General features: G+C 45.3%; 2 protein-coding genes across 12 annotated transcripts in view; one reads left to right on the top strand and one right to left on the bottom strand.

Moving 5' to 3' along the window:
• DOCK7 (dedicator of cytokinesis 7) overlaps positions 1-20,545 on the top strand; it is a 138,691-nt gene that overhangs the window by 41,211 nt on the left and 76,935 nt on the right. For all 11 annotated transcript variants that reach the window (XM_083157673.1, XM_083157672.1, XM_083157670.1 and 8 more), the window contains exon 14: positions 217-379. In XM_083157673.1, the coding sequence (XP_083013799.1) occupies positions 217-379 (163 nt within the window). The remainder of the gene's footprint in view (positions 1-216; positions 380-20,545) is intronic.
• ANGPTL3 (angiopoietin like 3) lies at positions 10,224-20,106 on the bottom strand. Its single transcript, XM_083157660.1, has 7 exons — positions 19,374-20,106; positions 17,235-17,345; positions 15,563-15,689; positions 14,342-14,455; positions 13,918-14,013; positions 12,471-12,737; positions 10,224-11,339 (listed from the first exon to the last, which is right to left on the bottom strand). The coding sequence occupies exons 1-7, from the start codon at positions 19,875-19,877 to the stop codon at positions 11,152-11,154; spliced, it is 1,407 nt and encodes a 468-aa protein (XP_083013786.1). The 5' UTR covers positions 19,878-20,106; the 3' UTR covers positions 10,224-11,151.

The raw sequence follows: 20,545 nt of genomic DNA, 5'->3' as shown, positions 1-20,545 counted from the left end.
TAGTAGAAAACTAGCAACCATGACAGTCCTTTATGTTTTCTGCCAACTAAGCAGTCTTCCAGTTATGGCTCTGTAGCAGGATAGTCCTGTAGTAATAACTGCACCTGTGACCAGCTAGAGGGTCTGGGAAATGTGACAGTTAGTAATGACTACACCTGTGCACCAGCCACGATGAATGCGAGTCTCTATCTCCTTTTTTTCTCTTTTGTTTTGTAGCTCAGCTGAAGATTGACATCTCTCCGGCCCCGGAGAGTCCGAGCTATTGCTTGACACCGGAATTATTGCAGGTTAAACCTTATCCTGACACCCGAGTGAGGCCAACTAGGGGAATCTTGGAATTTCCGGCAAGAGACGTCTATGTTCCGAACACAACGTACAGGTAATGTGAAGGCCCCCGTTGGTTCCAGATCTCTGTTGTACTGCACCATAATTGTAAACATAATGAGAGGCGCTACCATGCTGAGACTTGTAGTTCCACATTGGAAAAAGATAATATGCAGGAGCGCAGTCTATTATAATATTTAGATTATCAGTCTTTAGTATTTAAACTCTGTAATATAACATAGAGCAAAATTGACGTGCTTTGCATTTTGTCCAATAATATGTACCCACCAGCCGTGACCATGTGACCTTATCTGAAGGGTTCCGAACATTCCTAAATTCCAGGGCATGGGACCCCCCAAGTCAGCGCAACCCAACCACTTTTTTTTTTTTTTTATCGGATTCCAGCGATGTATCGGATTAAGTGTCCAATCGCATGTGTTTGACAGCAGGTCCGATGTGATGCGGGCCCTATAAGTATCACATCAGAGCCAGCACAACCCTGATTGGGCCTACACAGGGGGAGATGTGCTGCAGAGCATTGTGAGGGATGCTAGATCGATCAGTACCCTCAGCATCGCTCAGCACACAGCGCTGCACAGCGATGTGTGGGCTGATCGATCTGTCAGGGCCAGTGTTCTCCGTCAGAGCATGCCCCCTGTTCTACATCCACCCCACCGCGGGTGCGTACACACTTGCCGATCACTGTTGGGTCTCGTCATTCCCGATGTTGTGTTGGGTACACATTGTTTAGCATTAGTGCACAAGTTCAAGTTTTCCAGGTGGGTTTTTCAAATGTGACAGTGATACACAGCAGACCTGTCAGGTGACCTGTGTGGGGTCCTGAGGACCGAGCTCGCGACCCACCAATTTAGAGTGTATAGTGTTCATTCTAGCACCCGCTGTCTTTGAAAACCCATGCAGTTCCTCTTCCCTGCCTGGGGTGTCGCTGTCTGCTGTAGTGCTTCTAGCACAGTGTGGTCTGTATATCAGCACTGATCCGCAAACCAGACCTGTGCTAGAAACATCACAGCAGACAGTGACACCCCAGGCAGGGAACAGGAACTGCATGGGTTTTCAAAGATAGCGGGTGCTAGAATGAATACTTAGTGTACACCTGTATGTTCTCTTTCCTATGTACCTGGTGATTGGCAAGGTCTTTGGACCTTTTAGTGTTTCCTTTAAGCTGTTCTGCAAGAAAACGAACAATAGATCATGATCCGCTGTCAATCCATCTGTTTGGTCGTCCAATGATTATGGGCCTGATTGTTAGATGGACTCCGTAACTACAGTCACTGCGGTTGTGCGATAAGATGCAGATGACACGGGGGGTGTGACTTATATAAAGGTGTGACCCTGCACTCCTCCTCAGTAGCTACAGTCGCTGCAGTTGTGCGATAAGATGCAGGTGTCAAGGGGGTGATTTATATAAAGGCGTGACCCTGCACTCCTCCTCAGTAGCTACAGTCGCTGCGGTTGTGTGATAATATGCAGGTGTCGCGGGGGGGGGGGGGTGGATGAATGATATAAAGGTGTTACCCTGCACCCAGTAGCTACAGTCACTGCGGTAGTGTGATAATATGCAGGTGTCGCGGGGGTGACTTATATAAAGGTGTGACCCTGCACTCCTCCTCAGTAGCTACAGTCACTGCGGTAGTGTGATAATATGCAGGTGTCGCGGGGGGTGACTTATATAAAGGTGTGACCCTGCACTCCTCCTCAGTAGCTACAGTCACTGCGGTTGTGCAATAAGATGCAGGTGGCGCGGGGGTGACTTATATAAAGGTGTGACCCTGCACTCCTCCTCAGTAGCTACAGTCACTGCGGTTGTGTGATAATATGCAGGTGTCGCGGGGGGTGACTTATATAAAGGCGTGACCCTGCACTCCTCCTCAGTAGCTACAGTCACTGCGGTTGTGCGATAATATGCAGGTGTCGCGGGGGGTGACTTTTATATAAAGGTGTGACCCTGCACTCCTCCTCAGTAGCAGCAGGAGTTCGGTTATCATGTAATGGTAACATCAGTCCTGCACTGTGCCTGGTTTTGGCTGCCATCCTGCCTTCCAGTCGCTCTATAGGACTTTAACCTTCTCCTGGGGGACCTACAGAGTCCTCATCTTGTTCTTTCTTACTGGGGGATTTATTCATTATTGCGTAATGTTTTTTATATCTAATTATGAGCAAAACAAAATGTTCTCATCTTTGACCCAGAAATATACTAGGATTAGCACATGTAGGGCAGGGTATACAACCATATGTAATAAAGACACAGCCAAAAGAGTTCAATAATATACAGCAGAAACAGAAAGGGACGGTCCTGCATGAGCGCACTCTGTGTATTAATCACTCTGTGTATTAATCACTTTTAAGAACAATGGTTAGTAATTCCAGAATTGGGATATGGGAATTTTTGTTTGAAAAGCAGTGAAAAACAAAAAAGATAAAATCACGAAACAAAAGATACATACATCCATACATAGTGCTTAAAGAATAGAAAGGAGTGTCTTAAAATAACTGGTTGTGGGTCCGCTTAGTTTGTTTGATTAATACTGTCTGATTAGCAATTGCCTAATCAGACAGTATTAATCAAACAAAACAAGCAGAAATTTTAGATTTGCAGAAAAGCTGGCTCTTTGAGGTGGCGCCCTCTATCTCCAAAGGGGAATCGGTGTTCCCCTGATGGATTCAGACAACTGGACTTAACAAAAATCCTATTATACAACTTTGTGTATCATTGACCATTGTACTGTAGATGAAGAAGCTGAGATGTGTTAACATTGTATGGGGCAGATTCTAGTATTTTCCTGCCGGCAGACACTAGAGGGCGCCTAACGGATCTATTAATAATGTATCTCCATTTGAGTTCGTATGGCTGCCAGCGTCTCCCTCAGGGGTGGTGAGCTGAAATGCGCTAAAAGTCACCCGTTACAGCGGGCAAACGGGACTTTTCGCATTGCGCCCATTAGCTTGGTTGGGTTTCGGCGCTAAGCCAGACCTCAATGGGCACGGTAAAAACGGGCATTTGAATATCGCCCCGCATTCTCCCATCACTTTAGACAGGAAGTCAGGTGTGATTATTCATCTGGACATATGTCTTTGCTCTGTACACAATTTATACAGGTGTCTTCTATAATTGTCCATGCCAGCCTCTCTATACTGTGGCTTATTCCGTGTACTTCAGTAGACTTACCAGTGATTTTATTATTACAAATGCTGTGAACTTGTGCCGTACAGACCAGCAGCACTATATCGAATGTGCCCCTAGTCGTACTGTTTCCTATTTTAATCTTTTTCTATTAATTAGAAGCATATTGGTTTCTAACCTCTGCCGGACATCGCCCGCTTTCAGGTGCTTCTTACATGTTGAGGAACCATGAAAACTTGATCGTATTATTTTACTAGTTCAACCCCTTATGTTCCTAGAGGGCACTCTGTTGCATTTATATAATGTGCTGTAGTTGGCATCCCAACAGGCAGGAGGCCATCGTTCAAAATACCGGCATCAGAATCCTGACAGCAGTCACCATACCGCCTGTGGAATTCCAACGGTCACAATCCCGAAGGGGAGTATTGGGGTCAGGATTAGATTTAGGGTTAGGCAGTAGTGTGTGTTAGGCTGGGTTAGTGGGAAGTTTAATGGTTAAAGTACCAAAAATATGTCAGGATTCTGTCCGTTGACATCCTGACTGTCAGGATCCCATATTCAACCCTATATAATATCCTATATACTCTCTTTAAATGCCCTTGGTAAAATGCCAACATTATCTGAATGCCAACAGCTGGGGTTTGGTGGAAATGCAGGGTTAGGCTACAGAATGGAAGGTTAGGGTTGGCCACTAGGTGGAGGTTTAGGGGTTAAAGACACCATGGTCAGGTGGAAGTAAGTCAGCTGACCACTGGACCCAGAAGAAACCTCCGCTGACCAGGCACTTCCCTTCCGGCAAACCAGGAAAGTTTTTTTGTCGACATTCTGATCATATTCACTAGTGGCGACAGAATGAATGTTGATGAGATCAGAGTCTACATTTTAATGTCGTCTGAATTGACCCACCCCGTCTTGACCTGCTTCAGGTTGTTTGCACATTCCCTTTTATATGATGTCCTCCGATTTGCTTTAATCTCTTATTCTCGAGTCACAAACTTTGTGATCTTCTGAAGAAATCTTATAACCTGTCCATTTAGCAGAAATAATTACTGAGAACCTTTTATTTTTAACTCCCAATGAGTAAGGAGCTCTCTCCATGTTTTCCTTTATTACTGAATAAGCCACACAGCCATCAACCGCCTCATATCTAACAATCAGCAGCTTTTCATAATTATACAATTCATAATATTATACTTTAATGTCCGCTGTGTAATTGCCGTGGTTGCGGTGAACCAGTAACGTGGCTCTCCTCTGAACAACCTCTAATTTCCCGGGCCGCTGTAGGCCCATGCAGGGAGCTCCGGAGAGAAGTTGACATTTTCTTTGAAGGTTAGAAGAAATAGACGAGTGTAATCAATGTGACAAGTTAATTACTGTCGCCCCTAATGTAGTTGTCCCTGAGGGCCGCCAGCCTCGGCAAATGATCGCTTAGAGACATCAGTTATTAACAGGGAAACCTATTTACTTGTGCTGTTTTGTGATCACAGCCTGCGTTCTCTTCGGGAAACAAAGACTTTTAAAGGAGTTTCTTTTCATTATAACTAGCATACTTATTATCTCGGATGCACACTAAGTAAAGATCAGACTTACTTTCAATAAACCTACAAAAACAGTTATTGGATATTATTCTGGGGAAGGAAAAATAATTTGTTTGCTGTCCTGTCTGCGCAAGGAAGGGGGTAGGGGTGAAGCTCCTGGCCCCTTTGATCAGGGGTTTATTTATTTCTGGACATTCTATTGGTCTATACTGCTGATCAGATGTTGGGGGGGGGTTAGGATTAGGCTGGGCGGGAGGTGGGGTTGGGATGTGTTAGGGTAAGTTTAGTCAATAAGGATTTTAGTCAACATCCAGACTAATGGTATCCTGTACCCAACCCAGGGGAGGAAAGGGGGAAGGACATGGGCCAGATAAAAGGCAAGACTCAGAAATGATGGAAAGGAGAGAATGGGGAGATGGGAAAAGGCATCGAAACAGGGATGATGGGAGGAAAGGAGGAGGCATCGGGAACAGGGGGGAGATGGGAGGAAAGGAGGAGGAATCAGGAACAGGGGGAGGAAAGGAGGAGGCATTGGGAACTGGGGGATATGGGAGGAAAGGAGGAGGCATCTGAAACAGGTGGGGAGATGGGAGGAAAGGTGGAGGCATCAGGAACGGGGGTGGTGGGAGGAAAGGAGGAGGCATCGATAACTGGTGCAGATGGGAGGATAGGAGGAGGTAGGGGGACATGGGAGGAAAGGAGGAGGCATCGGGAACGGGGTGGTGGGAGGAAAAGAGGAGGCCTTTATAACTGGTGCAGATGGGAGGAAAGGAGGAGGCATTGGGAACTGGGGGATATGGGAGGAAAGGAGGAGGCATCAGGAACGGGGGTTGTTGGAGGAAAGGAGGAGGCATTGGGAACGGGGTGGTGGGAGGAAAAGAGGAGGCATCTATAACTGGTGCAGATGGGAGGAAAGGAGGAGGCATCGGGAACGGGGGTGGTGGGAGGAAAGGAGGAGGCATCTATAACTGGTGCAGATGGGAGGAAAGGAGGAGGCATCGGGAACGGGGGTGGTGGGAGGAAAGGAGGAGGCATCTATAACGGGTGCAGATGGGAGGAAAGGAGGAGGCGTCGGGAACAGTGTGGGGAGGGGAGGATGTGAGGAGGCATTGAGAATAGAAAGAGCTGGGAGGAAAGAAGGAGGCCTCTTGAACAGGGGTACATGGGAGGAAAAGATGAGGCATCAGAAAAAAGGGGAGATGGGAGGAAAGGAAGAGGCATCAGGAACAGGGAAAGATGGGAGGGAGGCATTGGGAACAGGGGGTGTAGGGAGGAAAGGAAGAGGCATTGGGAATGGGGGAGATGGGAGGAGGAGGCATTAGAAACAGGGGGACATGGGAAGAAAGGAAGAGGCATCGGGATTGGTGAAAGAGCCTGTAAAGATCAAGAAAACAATCTGCACAAAAGACAAAAACCGGGCAAATTATTAATGTTTTTAATCGGAGTATCTGCAGATTGTGCCCGGCACACATGTTATTCGGGGTCAGAGTGAAGTACCGTCAATTTTGATATTCAACTATAAGCTCTTCACCCCTTATAATGGGACAGATACCCTGTGACCTGCGATGGGCTAGAGAACAAGGTTGTATTTCTCACTTGCTTACATTGCGCACCTTGTCAGTAACACGGAACACTCATATTGATTTTGGCTTGACATACGTGGTTTAGGTTATATGTAGATAAAGTGTAACTAGGGTTCTGTTACTTGTGCTTCTGTAGGTTTATAGATTAAACCAGTGTGTTCCCAAACCCTGTCCTCAAAGCCCCATACACCCCAGGTGAATCACAATGTCGGCGGAATGAATTATTCCACCTGTGGTGAGGTGTGACAGGGTTGGAGCTAGGAGTTTTGTCATTCAGGAGAGGCAGTCATTTGTCTAGATGCATATCCGTTATTTATTTATTACCAGTTATTTATATAGCGCACACATATTCCGCAGCTCATGACCTCAGTGCTGTGAGGCAGTAATACTAACCATTACACCGTCCGTACTGCCCCGTATATATAGCACATGGTGGGGATAGAACCCATGACCTCAGCGCTGTGAGGCAGTAATGCTAACCATTACACCGTCCGTACTGCCCCGTATATATAGCACATGGTGGGGATAGAACCCATGACCTCAGCGCTGTGAGGCAGTAATGCTAACCATTACACCGTCCGTACTGCCCCGTATATATAACACATGGTGGGGATAGAACCCATGACCTCAGTGCCGTGAGGCAGTAATGTAACCACTACACCGTCCGCATTGCCCCGTTTATATAACACATGGTGGGAATAGAACCCATGACCTCAGCGCTGTGAGGCAGTAATGCTAACCATTACACCGTCCGTACTGCCCCGTATATATAACACATGGTGGGGATAGAACCCATGACCTCAGTGCTGTGAGGCAGTAATGTAACCATTACACCGTCCGTACTGCCCCGTATATATAACACATGGTGGGGATAGAACCCATGACCCCAGTGCTGTGAGGCAGTAATGTAACCATTACACCGTCCGTACTGCCCCGTATATATAACACATGGTGGGGATAGAACCCATGACCTCAGAGCTGTGAGGCAGTAATGTAACCATTACACCATCCGTACTGCCCCGTATATATAACACATGGTGGGGATAGAACCCATGACCTCAGTGCTGTGAGGTAGTAATGATAGAAACCATGACCTCAGCGCTGTGAGGCAGTAATGTAACCATTACACCATCCGTACTGCCCGGTATATATAACACATGGTGGGGATAGAAACCATGACCTCAGCGCTGTGAGGCAGTAATGCTGCTAACCATTACACCATCCGTACTGCCCTGTATATATAACACATGGTGGGGATAGAACCCATGACCTCAGCGCTGTGAGGCAGTAATGCTAACCATTAGACCATCCGTACTGCCCTGTATATATAACACATGGTGGTTATAGAACCCATGACCTCCGCACTGTGAAGCAGATATGCTAACCATTACACCATCCGTACTGCCCCGTATATATAACACATGGTGGGGATAGAACCCATGACCTCAGCGCTGTGAGGCAGTAATGCTAACCATTACACCGTCCGTACTGCCCCGTGTATATAACACATGGTGGGGATAGAACCCATGACCTCAGCGCTGTGAGGCAGTAATGCTATAACCATTACACCGTCCGTGCTGCCCTGTAAATATAACACATGGTGGGGATAGAACCCATGACCTCAGCGCTGTGAGGCAGTAATGCTAACCATTACACCATCCGTCCTGCCCCGTATATATAACACATGGTGGGGATAGAACCCATGACCCCAGTGCTGTGAGGCAGTAATGCTATAACCATTACACCATCCGTACTGCCCCGTATATATAACACATGGTGGGAATAGAACCCATGACCTCAGCGCTGTGAGGCAGTAATGCTAACCATTATGTCGTCCATGCTGTCCACAGATGGCCACAAAACTAGGCAGTTCATTGCCCGGTGCCACCAGTGCTTGTTAGGGGCGTCTGACTGGCAGCTGAGGTCAGTGGGATCCATTTATTTCCCTTTTAATGTCTTTGTCAGGTAAGAACACAATATAATGTGTAAGTGTGTAACATTCTAGCAGTAGCTGTGGTGTGGCTGTACCCATACCCACGTTGTGGTTGGAAGGGGTGGGGGGGAGGAGTGAGGTGTGCCTACTTGCTTTCGCAGTTGGTGTTTGAGTGATTTATACTGTATGTAGCACCGTACTCGCCCAACTCTGAGGAGTATATGTATGAAGTAGTGATAAACTGCCTGGTACTTTATCACCGGCCAATCAGCTCCTGACTGTTAAGTTAAATGCTGGGTTTAAAAAGGAACAGTTAGGAGCTGATTGGCCGGTGATAAAGTACCAGCCACTTTATCACTTCTCCTCTCTTATCACTGCTTCATACATCTACCCCTCAGTTCTTTGTTCTTAATTCCGGGCGCGTTTTGTCCCTGTTTGTACCTCCACGGAGACAGGTGGCGTCACCATCCCTGATTTGCATTATTATGTGACACACAATGAGAAGTCACAAATGTTATGTATACAAGATCATAAGGATAATCTAATACCCCTTTCACATCGCACTTTTAAAACGGTATATTGCCGTTTTTTCCCCTTTTTAAAACGTTTAAGGGTGCACTGTGAATGCACCACAGGCAATTTACCGTTTTAAGTTAACTGGCATTTCGAACCGTGTAAAAAGCAGAGTCCTACACGGTTCCTTGCCGTTTTTTGTGCAATGTGAATGTGTGCAGTTTGTCTGAAACGGTATTTCAGGCAAACAACACAAGCACAAGCACTGATAGCGCCCCCCCCCCCCCCCCCCCCCCCCGACAACATATATCCCAGCACTTGCCCGATCATGGCTGGAACTTGCTGCAACATACTGTACTGTATATCCCAGCACTTGCCCGATCATGGCTAGAACTTGCTGCAACATACTGTACTGTATATCCCAGCACTTGCCCCCCCCCCCCCCGTTAAAAGACGTCCCCGGGAGCTGGCAGGGGGTCCCAGCACTTGCCCCCCCCCCCCGTTAAAAGACGTCCCCGGGAGCTGGCAGGGGGTCCCAGCACTTGCCCCCCCCCCCCCCCGTTAAAAGACGTCCCCGGGAGCTGGCAGGGGGTCCCAGCACTTGCCCCCCCCCCCCCCCGTTAAAAGACGTCCCCGGGAGCTGGCAGGGGGTCCCAGCACTTGCCCCCCCCCCCCCCCCGTTAAAAGACGTCCCCGGGAGCTGGCAGGGGGTCCGTGCGGCGCGGAGGTACCTGTTAAGGGAGAGCCTGGAGGTCCCTGCGCCTGCGCTGAGTATGATGCTGCCGGGGTCCCTGCAGTGAAGTGGAAATAACGCGCTATCTCCGAGATAGCGCGTTATTTCCACTTCACTGCAGGGACCCCGGCAGCATCATACTCAGCGCCGCAGGCGCAGGGACCTCCAGGCTCTCCCTTAACAGGTACCTCCGCGCCGCACGGACGAGCACCGGGGATGGCGCTGATCAGTGCATTACACTCTGCCTTGAAACGTGTTCAGATTGAAACGTTTCAACTGCAATGTGTAATGACACTGAACCTGCTTTTAAAACGTTTAATCTGGCCACTATTAAGGCTCTGACCCGTTTTAATTACCGGTTTAAAATACCGGTTTTTAAAACGGGTCTGCGATGTGAAAGTGGTATAATACGATCTACAAAACTATATAAACCATGTATATATAAACAAACCGATGCTCTTGTTGAACATTTAGACAATGGTCCAAGTTTATTGTCCTTTGTAAGCTTTGTTATAACAAAACGTATTAAAAACATTGTTATATTACATTAATGTGCATAAAATAATAACACTTATATATATATGATAAAAAAAAAAACAAGACTCCAAAGCATATTTATGAAGTGATATGTCCGTTGTCTAGAAACTACATATGCAAAGTTTACTAATATAATAGTTTACAGTACAGAATAGCTGGAAGTCAATATGACTTAAAATATGTGCGTTAAGGGTCCCATGGTTGTGTAATGAGGTCCTAGTTAAATAGAGCTTGTAAATGTTTTTTTTTTTTAATGTTTTCAGAACTGAAGGGAACGCCGTATAATCTTTGCAAAACTCAGATTCCCCAATTGACTGAAATGATTAGTAACTTAATCTTGTTTGCTGCCCTCTAGTGGTCAAGTGAAGTGCAGGTATTTTATAAATTGTTGCTTGCCCACATCTACTGTCTATTGCTTTTAGGCAGGCAGCTATGATTGCTGTTACTCGTTTAGATATAAAAAATAGGTCTAGTTCTGACAAAACGGTTCTGTAAAAATAAGGTCATGCGATAATAATAATCAGAATGATATTTTGGACTTCTATAAAACCTTCTCCTCTGTCGTTACTTTTACTCGAGCATTGGAGGATTGAGCGGAAATCCCGCCTGCGGCAGGGTGTAATATATACTTAATAAGCGCTTCATTGGTAAATACTATGTTAATTCTCCAGGACTTCCAGGTGGACTGGAGTTACGTGGTTCTTGAACACGCCGGACAGTCCTTTGTCTGTTGAATCGTGTACAACTGTGTGTGTTTAAGTGGTTTTCAGTCATTGGTTCATTTATACATCGGTTCCACCATAGTATTGCAAAATGTCTCTTTTGGAACCGTTCCGCATCCCTTGCCGCTAGTCGAAGTTCTCCAGATCAGTGCGGTAAAGCATTATCTTGGTGGACCTGAGAGAGTACATTCTCCCTTTCTCCGGTTTCCAATACAACCCTTGTCCACGCCGTCTCTCTGGTTTCGCTCTTCCTTTGGGTTTAATGTACTTGCTGTTAAGATTGGTGCCGCCACAGGAGGATTTCCACCACCCGCCTGCAATATAAAAAAAATGGCCGTTATACCGCTGTATCGGCAAGACGTAAATACATGCATTCACATTGCCCGCATCGATGGCTTCACCAGACCCCATATTATTTTTGCTGTGCAAAGTGAAATGACCTCTTGGTCAACGTGGTGCTATTAAGTCAACAATGTCTAGGTCGATTTGCAAAGGGTCGACACCATAAGCAAAAAGGTTGACATGATTTAAAAAAAATAATAATAATTTGGTGTCCATGTTGACCCTGAGCATGCGAACCTGCAATTAGCGTAACTTGCGTGGCTCGGTTCCCTTGCTACAGTATGCTTCGAACCACTTCACCATTCCCAATCTGAGTCCATTCGTATGGTAAATTAATAAGAAGTACGTGTTGTGCGTTTGGCATTGAGAGCAAGAAGACCGAAAGTGCCTATTGTAGGAGAGGCCATTTAGAGGTCATTCTACAATATTTCTCTGCTAAACCCACTAGCCCCAATGACATCGGGAGACGACTGCCACAACCATAAGTGTCTTGCGAGAGTATTTTCACACATGAATAAGCGTTCATAATTATAGAAACAAAAAGCGGAACAAAACCTGTCAGGCGCTTGTATGTTTTCAGAAGTACAATGTTCCTCATACACCGATATTGCATGTGGAAGAAAAGTGATAAATCATAGTGCAGTATTTAAAATACACAAGATTTAATAACCTTCAATATCACAATACATATAGGAGTTAAAAAAAAATTCTAAAAGCTGGAATAAGCACTAAGAATAAAGTGCAAGAAGTCAGGTGTCAGTCCTTCCTCCATCTGATACCTGAAATCTTTCACTTTATTCTTAGTGACTAGATGGGCAAAGTGGTTCTTATCTGCCGTCAAATTCTATGTTTCTATTGTACTTCTGAAAACATACATGCGCCTGACAGGTTTTGTTCCGCTTTTTGTTTCTATTGTGATTTTGGTGAAGGATTGAGGGTCCCACCCATTGGCGGCTTGTTTGCGCTATCGATAGATTCACTACCTTTGTTTGTTACATGCGTTCTTAATTAAACTGGCCCCTTGTGGGCCGGTATATAAGGGTAATAAGGCACAAGGCCGGCCTTTGCACTTTTCTGCCTGGTGAAGGAATGAGGGACGTTACCTGATGATAGCTCTGTAGGACATTTCAGATATTGGGACTGGTGGTCGCTGGTAGAGAACTGCAGAGGCGTGTAATCCAGTAGGGCGCTGGGGATGTTCCCTAGAATCTGAGAAAGCTGCAGAGTGTAACTCGTGTCTTCATTCCCCAGGGTGAACAGATATTCCACAAACCGCTTGTTGTTTTTCCAGTCCTGGAGCTCTATGTGGAGGATGTAATCTCCTTGCTGGGACAGGGAGTAGATCTTCTTCAGTCCCAGCCAAAATTCACCTAGAAAACAGGACGGTCACAACGGTGAAAACCCTGAGGGGACGGAGTTGGGGTAAAGCCCCTGTATTGTGAGCGTGTGTCCCTGGGAGCTAAAACTGTTTCTGTTCTGCAGCATTGATTTACGTTCTTCATTTACACATTTCGTATTATTTTTATAGTGAATTCAGTGTGCATAATTCCTAGGGAATTTCTGGGCTGCATTCTCGTTGGGAAGTCCAGCAAAATGGCTGCTCTGTGATGTGACAAGCGAGCTGATTGGCTGCACCCTCGTTCTTGCCCACAGTGTTGTGTACACTTATAAACGGGCTTTTGTAACGGGATGTTGTAACAAATTTGCCATGTAACAGTATCTTTTGTTAGTAAAGGGTTTTAATCCTTTGTGTGCCGAGTGAATTTGTCAAAATAGGTGTGAAAATTGCCATGCAAACATTTGTATTTATCATAATGACATGTAATGTTATCTTGTATAGGAAATATTTTTTTTTTAAACACAAAATTTTTTATTTGAATTTATATAACAAATGTGAGTGACGCTGGCATTTTTCACAGATGTTTTGAACCTCTCTCACCGAGACGTTGGCACTGGAAGGGTTAATAGCCGTGACCTGCTGTAACCGTTTCGCACTGTACATTAGCACTGGCCCGGTTAGGCGCCCTGCTATCACACGCCAGCCGCTGCAGCTTCCATTGCATAAGCGCCTCCTGGGTCTAGGAGCAGTGATTTATTAACTAGGAGCAAACAAAGGTGTTGCAGTCTGACCCAGCGACGTCCGCTCTGATTGGTCCTCTGTGGTTGTGTGATGGGGGTTTGAAGACCTGTTAACTTTTTTTTGTTAAATGTGTGATTATGTAGAAACTGCATTGACTGCCTGATGCAATGAGGCCAGGTCAGGTTATCGGTACATGATAAATCTTTGTTTAATGAAAGCAGTACAATGGGGGTACATGTGCATGTGTTCAGGTTCCTAATGCTTTTTGTAGTGTTTTTGAGGGGAAATTTTTTTTTTTATTATTAGTTTTTCCCCAACTTGCTCTTGATTTTGCATTCTATTAATGTCTGCATCCCGCACCCCAGCTGTTACCCCAAGTCTGACCTCAGTAGTGAAGTGATGCATACTAGATTTACTTTGCTGTGCGGTGTATTAGGGATTTGAGCCGAAAGGGATTATAGTCAACTCACCGGCAAGGTCACCGAAACCATTCCCATAATCTTCCCATGTTCGGTTGAAGTCCACAGACCCATCTGTCCGTCTCTGGATCACTGTCCAGGCCACATCTTAAAGACATAAAGATAAATTGTGACGGACGTCAGTTATATCAATAAAAGAGGCAGGATAATGACTGCCAGTTTGTGTTATATATATTCCGTCAAAAGCAATTAACACTCCAAGAGCCCCGGTTATGGCCGTCTGTGTCTGAGTATAAACTAGACAATAGGCTCGGTCACAAATACATTTTTACTCCCAGACAACCTCCCCCCCATGCCTAGATCCAACCAGCAGAAATGTGGGGTGCAGCCCCCCATTAGCGTTGCGGTGGCACTTTGAAATAAAAAGTGGACATGTGCTTTAAGTCTCTGTTAGTAATGAGATTTTGTTTCTCACCTGCGGTCATTTCACAGTAGACGCTGAATTCTGTGCTTTTGTTGGGCCTTATTGTGTAGAGGCCGCTGGTCCGCTCACCCTGGTTATAGATGTCATTGCAGTCTCGTGGGTGGCCTGAAATATTAAATATCACAGTAAGATCATCGTCAATCGTTAATAAAAAGACATATAAGGGTTGCACTTTATGCAGTACTAGTAATATCTGCATGTGGTGAATGTAGAACATGGGTTGTTTCTGATCAAACCTGATTCTACCAGATGGCTAAGCATTCTGTCTTTCCACAGTACCAGGCAATCAGCCATTAACTGTCATTTTTCTAACACAGACTGTAACGTAACTGTTAGGAAGTGATTGGTTTGTACTTTATCTCTCTCCAGTGCTTAATACGTATCTCTCCTTTTGGGTTTGATAGTGGAGAGACCAAATCTGGTCACCTGACTGGTCATGCCACAGTGAAAGATACAAAGCCCTCTTTAAAGGGTCTGGGCCAGGGGGTGGGCAATAAGCAGCCCTTCAGCTGTTGATGAACTACATATCCAAGCATTGCATTGACTTTGTTATGCTATTTGGCCATGCTGATACTGATGCAAGGCATGCTGGGATGTGTAGTTCATCAACAGCTGGAGGGCGGCTTATTGCCCACCCCTGGTCTAGGCAATGTGGGGCACACGTATCCACAGATCCAGTCTTTCACCATTTTTGACTAAGGTGCCTCTGCCCATGGGTGGGTAATTTAAAATTTTATTTTAAAGATACACGATAACTGTACTTGAAAATATAAAACTATGGGGTGAAGCTATAAATAGCGTTCATTCTAGCACCCGCCATCTTTGAAAACCCATGCAGTTCCTCTTCCCTGCCTGGGGTGTCGCTGTCTGCTGTGGTGTTTCTAGCACAGGTCTGGTTTGCATACCAGTGCTGATATACAGACCACACTGTGCTAGAAGCACTACATCAGACAGTGACACCCCAGGCAGGGAAGAGGAACTGCATGGGTTTTCAAAGATAGCGGGTGCTAGAATGAACACTACTAAAGTGAAAGGTGATAACACACCAGCCAATCGATTCCTAATCAGTCAAGTTACAGACTGGATTTGAAAAATAACAGTTATGAGCTTATTGGCTGCTGCGTCATCACCTTCCGCATTATCACTTCACCAGGTGTAATAAATCTGCTCCTAAGTTATAGAATCTGTATAACTGTTGGGAGATGATTTTACCGTTCGGCTCCTGTGTCGACTCCGTTGAGTCGTTTGAATGCACAGATGAGTTTGTCTGGTGTGTCTGGTGAAGCCGGTCGCTGGCAGGTAAGCTTCTTACGCCGGTCGGGAGGCTGATGTTACCGAGCTGTAACAGAGGATACGACAGTGCTTTTAAAGTTATTTTGCATAAAACTTTCCAGAATTACATGCAGATGTTCAACACAGAAGGGGAACCTATTTTATAATTTAGTCTTCACATAAAAGGTTTGATGTGGCACACCATGCTATGCTGCGGTGGCTGGGCGCCCATGTCTGGACAGATGTGTACTAAGAACTTTAATTATACTCTGTTGTTTGCAGAGTATAATTAATCTGTTTTGAGTTATTGTGTTCTTAGTAATTAGTGTGTGCATCATTATCTGTTTTATCCTGCGTGGCACTACAAGACTCAGCAAAGTAGCACCTTCAGATTTTAAAATGAAAGCATGCTATCCTACTCCCTCCATTGGCGCACTCAAGAGGGGGGGGGGGTCTTTAGAGTTCCCATAACACTCCCCCTAACAGAACCTAATTTTTCATCGAAGCCATGTCTGTGTACAGTGGGTGGCCCAGGATTGGATCCCTCCCCCCCTCGTGTCAGCGAAGCCACAATTTGCTGAAGTAAGGGGAGAGGGTGTGGCCTAGTGCTGCAAAGTGCCCACCCCCATCTGTCACCTGATGCAGTGCTCTGTCTGTTAGTGAACTCTAAGCCCAAATTCCACTGTACCTCTTTCCTCATGACTCATTGATATTGCTATGGTCTAGTAACTTTATAGACCACATTTTAGGCAGTATCCGCTTAGCTAACAATGGGAAATAAACGCAAGGCTGATAAATGTCCAGCCAGTCTCCTTCTAACTGTCATTTTCCAAAAGCAGCATATAGCATGACAGTTAGGAGCCAATTGGCTGAACGTTTATCACTCTTTCCCACCCTCGCGTGTATCTTTTTAATGTAGGGTGCACACCAGAAGGACCATGATCGTGCAATGATTTCCTTGAAATCGGACGATGGTCGCACGGTCTGTTGGAGCACACCTCTGCTCACAATCTGTACCCAATCCAATGTGGATGACGGAACTTTAGTGCAGCAGGTAAAATCTCCAAGTGACCGGCGGGTACGCCATCGGATCGGAATATCCTTATTTTGCTCTTTTTACATACAATCGGTCAAAATTGCATCAACATTGGGGGACCAGAGCCCAAATTGCTCTGGTGTGTACCCAGCATAAGGCTTAAAGGCCCATACACACTGGGCGACTTTGAGCTGAAAGCCTTTAAAAACAGCAAGTTTGAGCGGCTTTCAGCTCAAAGCCGCCCAGTGTGTATGGCCGGCGATGAGTGCTCCTGCGCACTCCTGCATCATCGCCGGGAAAGCCGCTCAACTGCGCTATGCAAAGCCGTCCGACCCCCGCTGTTGGCGCCGGACAGGGAGAAAGCCACTCAGTGTGTATGCACAGAGCGTCTTTCCCCACAGCGATGATAGCGGTCATCGATGTCCATACACGCTGGGCATAATTGCCCAGTGTCTATGGACATTAATACTGTCCAATATGTTTGCTTCTGCTTTCCGCTTGTCTGCAGGAGGTTTGTGATTAAAGAAACACTGTATCTGTACTTAAAAATGTTGGTTCAGTGTTTTGGATTGCTACCTTGTTTTCCAGGTCTTTTATTTGTCCGTTTTGGTAATCGAGTTGGGTGTTCTGAGTTTGGACTACTTTCAGTAGACGTTGGATATTAATGTCTTGTTGCTCCACATAATTCTGAAACACAAACGGAGTTGTTACTTTTTTTACACTGTAATTCATTTTACAGAAACCTATTAAACCTATTGTGTGATATAATGTGGCTGTCATTTGATTGGCTCTGAGATATCACATGACCTCGGTCACCTAAACATAAACTTTTACAGTCGTCCCCCCCCCCCCGAACAAGTTTGTTTTTAATAACTGATAAATCCAACGAGACATGTCAGGCACTCCCTACATAACTAGGTTGGGAGTATTCTATTAGGTACGGAAGCGTTATTTATCTGGGTACATTTCAAAGATGATTTCGTAATACATTGTTCACACCACTGTCCTCCTATAGGTACAGTCATTCTATGGGCTAAAACAATATTCTTGGTGCTGCAGACTATACTGCCAGTATTAACCTGCCGTTCTATTGAGCTCGCTGGACCCCTGTTGGGAAAAGTGACAGGATGCAAGTGCCAAATTGTAATATTTTACGACCACATTAAGCAAAAATGCTGACTGTGATTCAATTAACTTTGCTCCGATTATCATCGGCCAATGCTGTTGTTTGTGAGACGTTTGTGGTGATATTGCCCAATGTTCCTGATCTGTTGCATTCTTGCAATGTGTGGTTTTAGTATTATGCAACAATGTCCTGTAGTTTAGAACAAGCTCCTGCGTTCTTACTGCTGCCTTCAAATAGATCTTTGCTCGTTACCTTATATAAAACCTACTTCTCTTCGCTTAAACACTAAACCGAAGATTCAAGTATAAAATAAATACATATAACAGTGTTATTTATATTTATTAAACATTCCCATATATTTGTAATAGTGACCAGGCCCTGCTTTGCTCAGGTTCATGGCGGACTGCCGCGTTCCTCCCCGCTTCATATACTGTCGCGCAAGCTGAGCCCGCAAGCATGCGCAGCACCCATCAACGATAAACCTGGTCCACTGAAATCGTTATTGCTTGGCTCATATACGGGATAGGGCGATGGTTAATATACATAATCCTTCCTCAAGAACTGCACTACCTAATAGTAAAACTGCGCAGAAATGTGTCTAGCAGATTTTGAGATTAGTGCAGTCAGACAGACGCACTTTGGGGACTTTCTTTTATACTATGTAAGGATAACGGGACTGGTGGAAACTTTAAATGTTTTTGAAGAATCTCCTTCTCTCTCACACATGCACAAACACAGAGGCAAACTAGCTTTCGAAGCATTAGCTTTGAGTGGGCGTACCAGTACAACCATATCTGCTTTATCCAGGATGTAACATCCCAATCAAACAATCTATACAGATTTATTGCTAGTATCTGCTATTTGATATAAATTACACTTTAACTTGTGACCTAAAAAATACATGCACTGTATTTGGCATAGAAACCTAGAATTTGATGGCATATAAGAAGCCGATTAACCTGTCAGTACATATTTGGATTGTGGGAGGAAACCGATGCAAACCTGGGGAGAATATACAAACTCCACACAGTTAGGGTGATGATGGGAATTGAACCCATGACCACAGTGCTGCGAGGCAGTAATGCTAACCATTACACCGTCCGTACTGCACCGTATATAGACCACATGGTGGGAATAGAACCCATGACCACAGTGCTGCGAGGCAGTAATGCTAACCATTACACCGTCCGTACTGCCCCGTATATATAACACATGGTGGGGATAGAACCCATGACCACAGTGCTGCGAGGCAGTAATGCTAACCATTACACCATCCATACTGCCCCGTATATATAACACATGGTGGGAATAGAACCCATGACCACAGTGCTGCGAGGCAGTAATGCTAACCATTACACCATCTGTATGAGACTGCCTGAGTTTAATCTAGCAGCTGTTCATTTGAGGCTTACACCTCAAAGCGGCTACCTGGATTTAAGTACAGGCGATGCAGAGGGAACAGCAGAGCTGCTTGCTAATAATGCTTGGAATGAAGCAAACAGATAATAGAATATATTTAGGGAAGGCTTTGGGAGGGCAGTTAGAAGCATATAAAATAGACAACCTCTTTAATAGTTTGAGTCACTTACTTTCAGTGCAACCACTTCTTCGTGGTCTTGTCCTCCCTGCGGCCTCTCCGTAATTTGAGTCAGCTTCTCCTCCAACCTCACGATTTTGGCCTGAAGCTGGACCTTGTCCTGCTGAAGATATTCTATCTGGGAGTAGATTCTATTCGATAAGTTTTTCAGCTCCTCGTTATTCTCCTGCAGCTTCGAGGTCTGCTCCTTGAGCTCCACTTCTTTCTCCCGGATCTCGTTGGTCTGTTCCGACAGGTCGTAGAAGGACTTGTCGAAAACGTTCAGCTTCTGGACGATCTCGTTGATCTGCCCTTTCGTCTTGTGGACGAAATCTTTCAGGCCGTGTCCGAGCTGCAGGAGACCGTTGGCTAAAATTCGAACATCGTCCAGCATCGCAAACCTTGACCTGGTCTCTGTGGGTAAAGACACAAAATCTGTTGCTGCATCCTCTTCTTCTTTCTTCTGCATGGTCGCAGAGAACACCAGGGGTAGAAGGAGCAAGACGATTGCCTTCATCTTCCTGCTTTGGCGAGAGCTTACTTGTCAGTGTCCGTCCTGTCCTGTAATTAACCTATATATATCGCCGAGAGATTAACCACAGACAGAGCGGTAGTTGATAATTAAACAAGGCATTTGAACTGACGTAACCTCTGCCTTCTTCTTGCTATGTTGGACCTATCACTCAATGAACTGTGACACAATGCCAGCCAAGGAGAAGGAGCTGTGTTGTCTAATGACTCATTTCCAAAACACATTGAAGAAAGAAGAAAAAAAAAAACCCTTTCTATTTCCATTTATGTGTAGTTCCGGCGCAAGGAATCCTAATGTTTTGGGGCAACTTGACCTATTGCCTACTTCCAATCCTGACACTCGGAAAACAATGCGTGTTTCTGATAAGTGTTTTAAAGTTGCAGCAGAACTTTCCTGTTCTGTTCCAAGGGCACTTGCGAGGAATTTGTGGTATTGTGTGTTTTTGCGTCTGGCCATCAGATAAGGGTTTGTTTTTGTTACGCCAGTTGAGCTTCTGGATACAATGTCATTATTGCAGGAGGTTTATGCTGTATTAATATGCATACATTTATTTTTATTTTTTTTAAAGAATACAGGTTGAGTATCCCGTATCCAAAATGCTCGGGACCAGGAGAATTTTGGATAACGGATTATTCCGTATTTTGGAATATTTT

Source organism: Crinia signifera, chromosome 8 (assembly GCF_055691185.1).
Source record: "Crinia signifera chromosome 8, ASM5569118v1, whole genome shotgun sequence".
Lineage (NCBI taxonomy): Eukaryota > Metazoa > Chordata > Amphibia > Anura > Myobatrachidae > Crinia > Crinia signifera.
The sequence above is the reverse complement of the archived record's forward strand: the minus strand, read 5'-3'. Positions and strand labels throughout refer to the sequence as shown.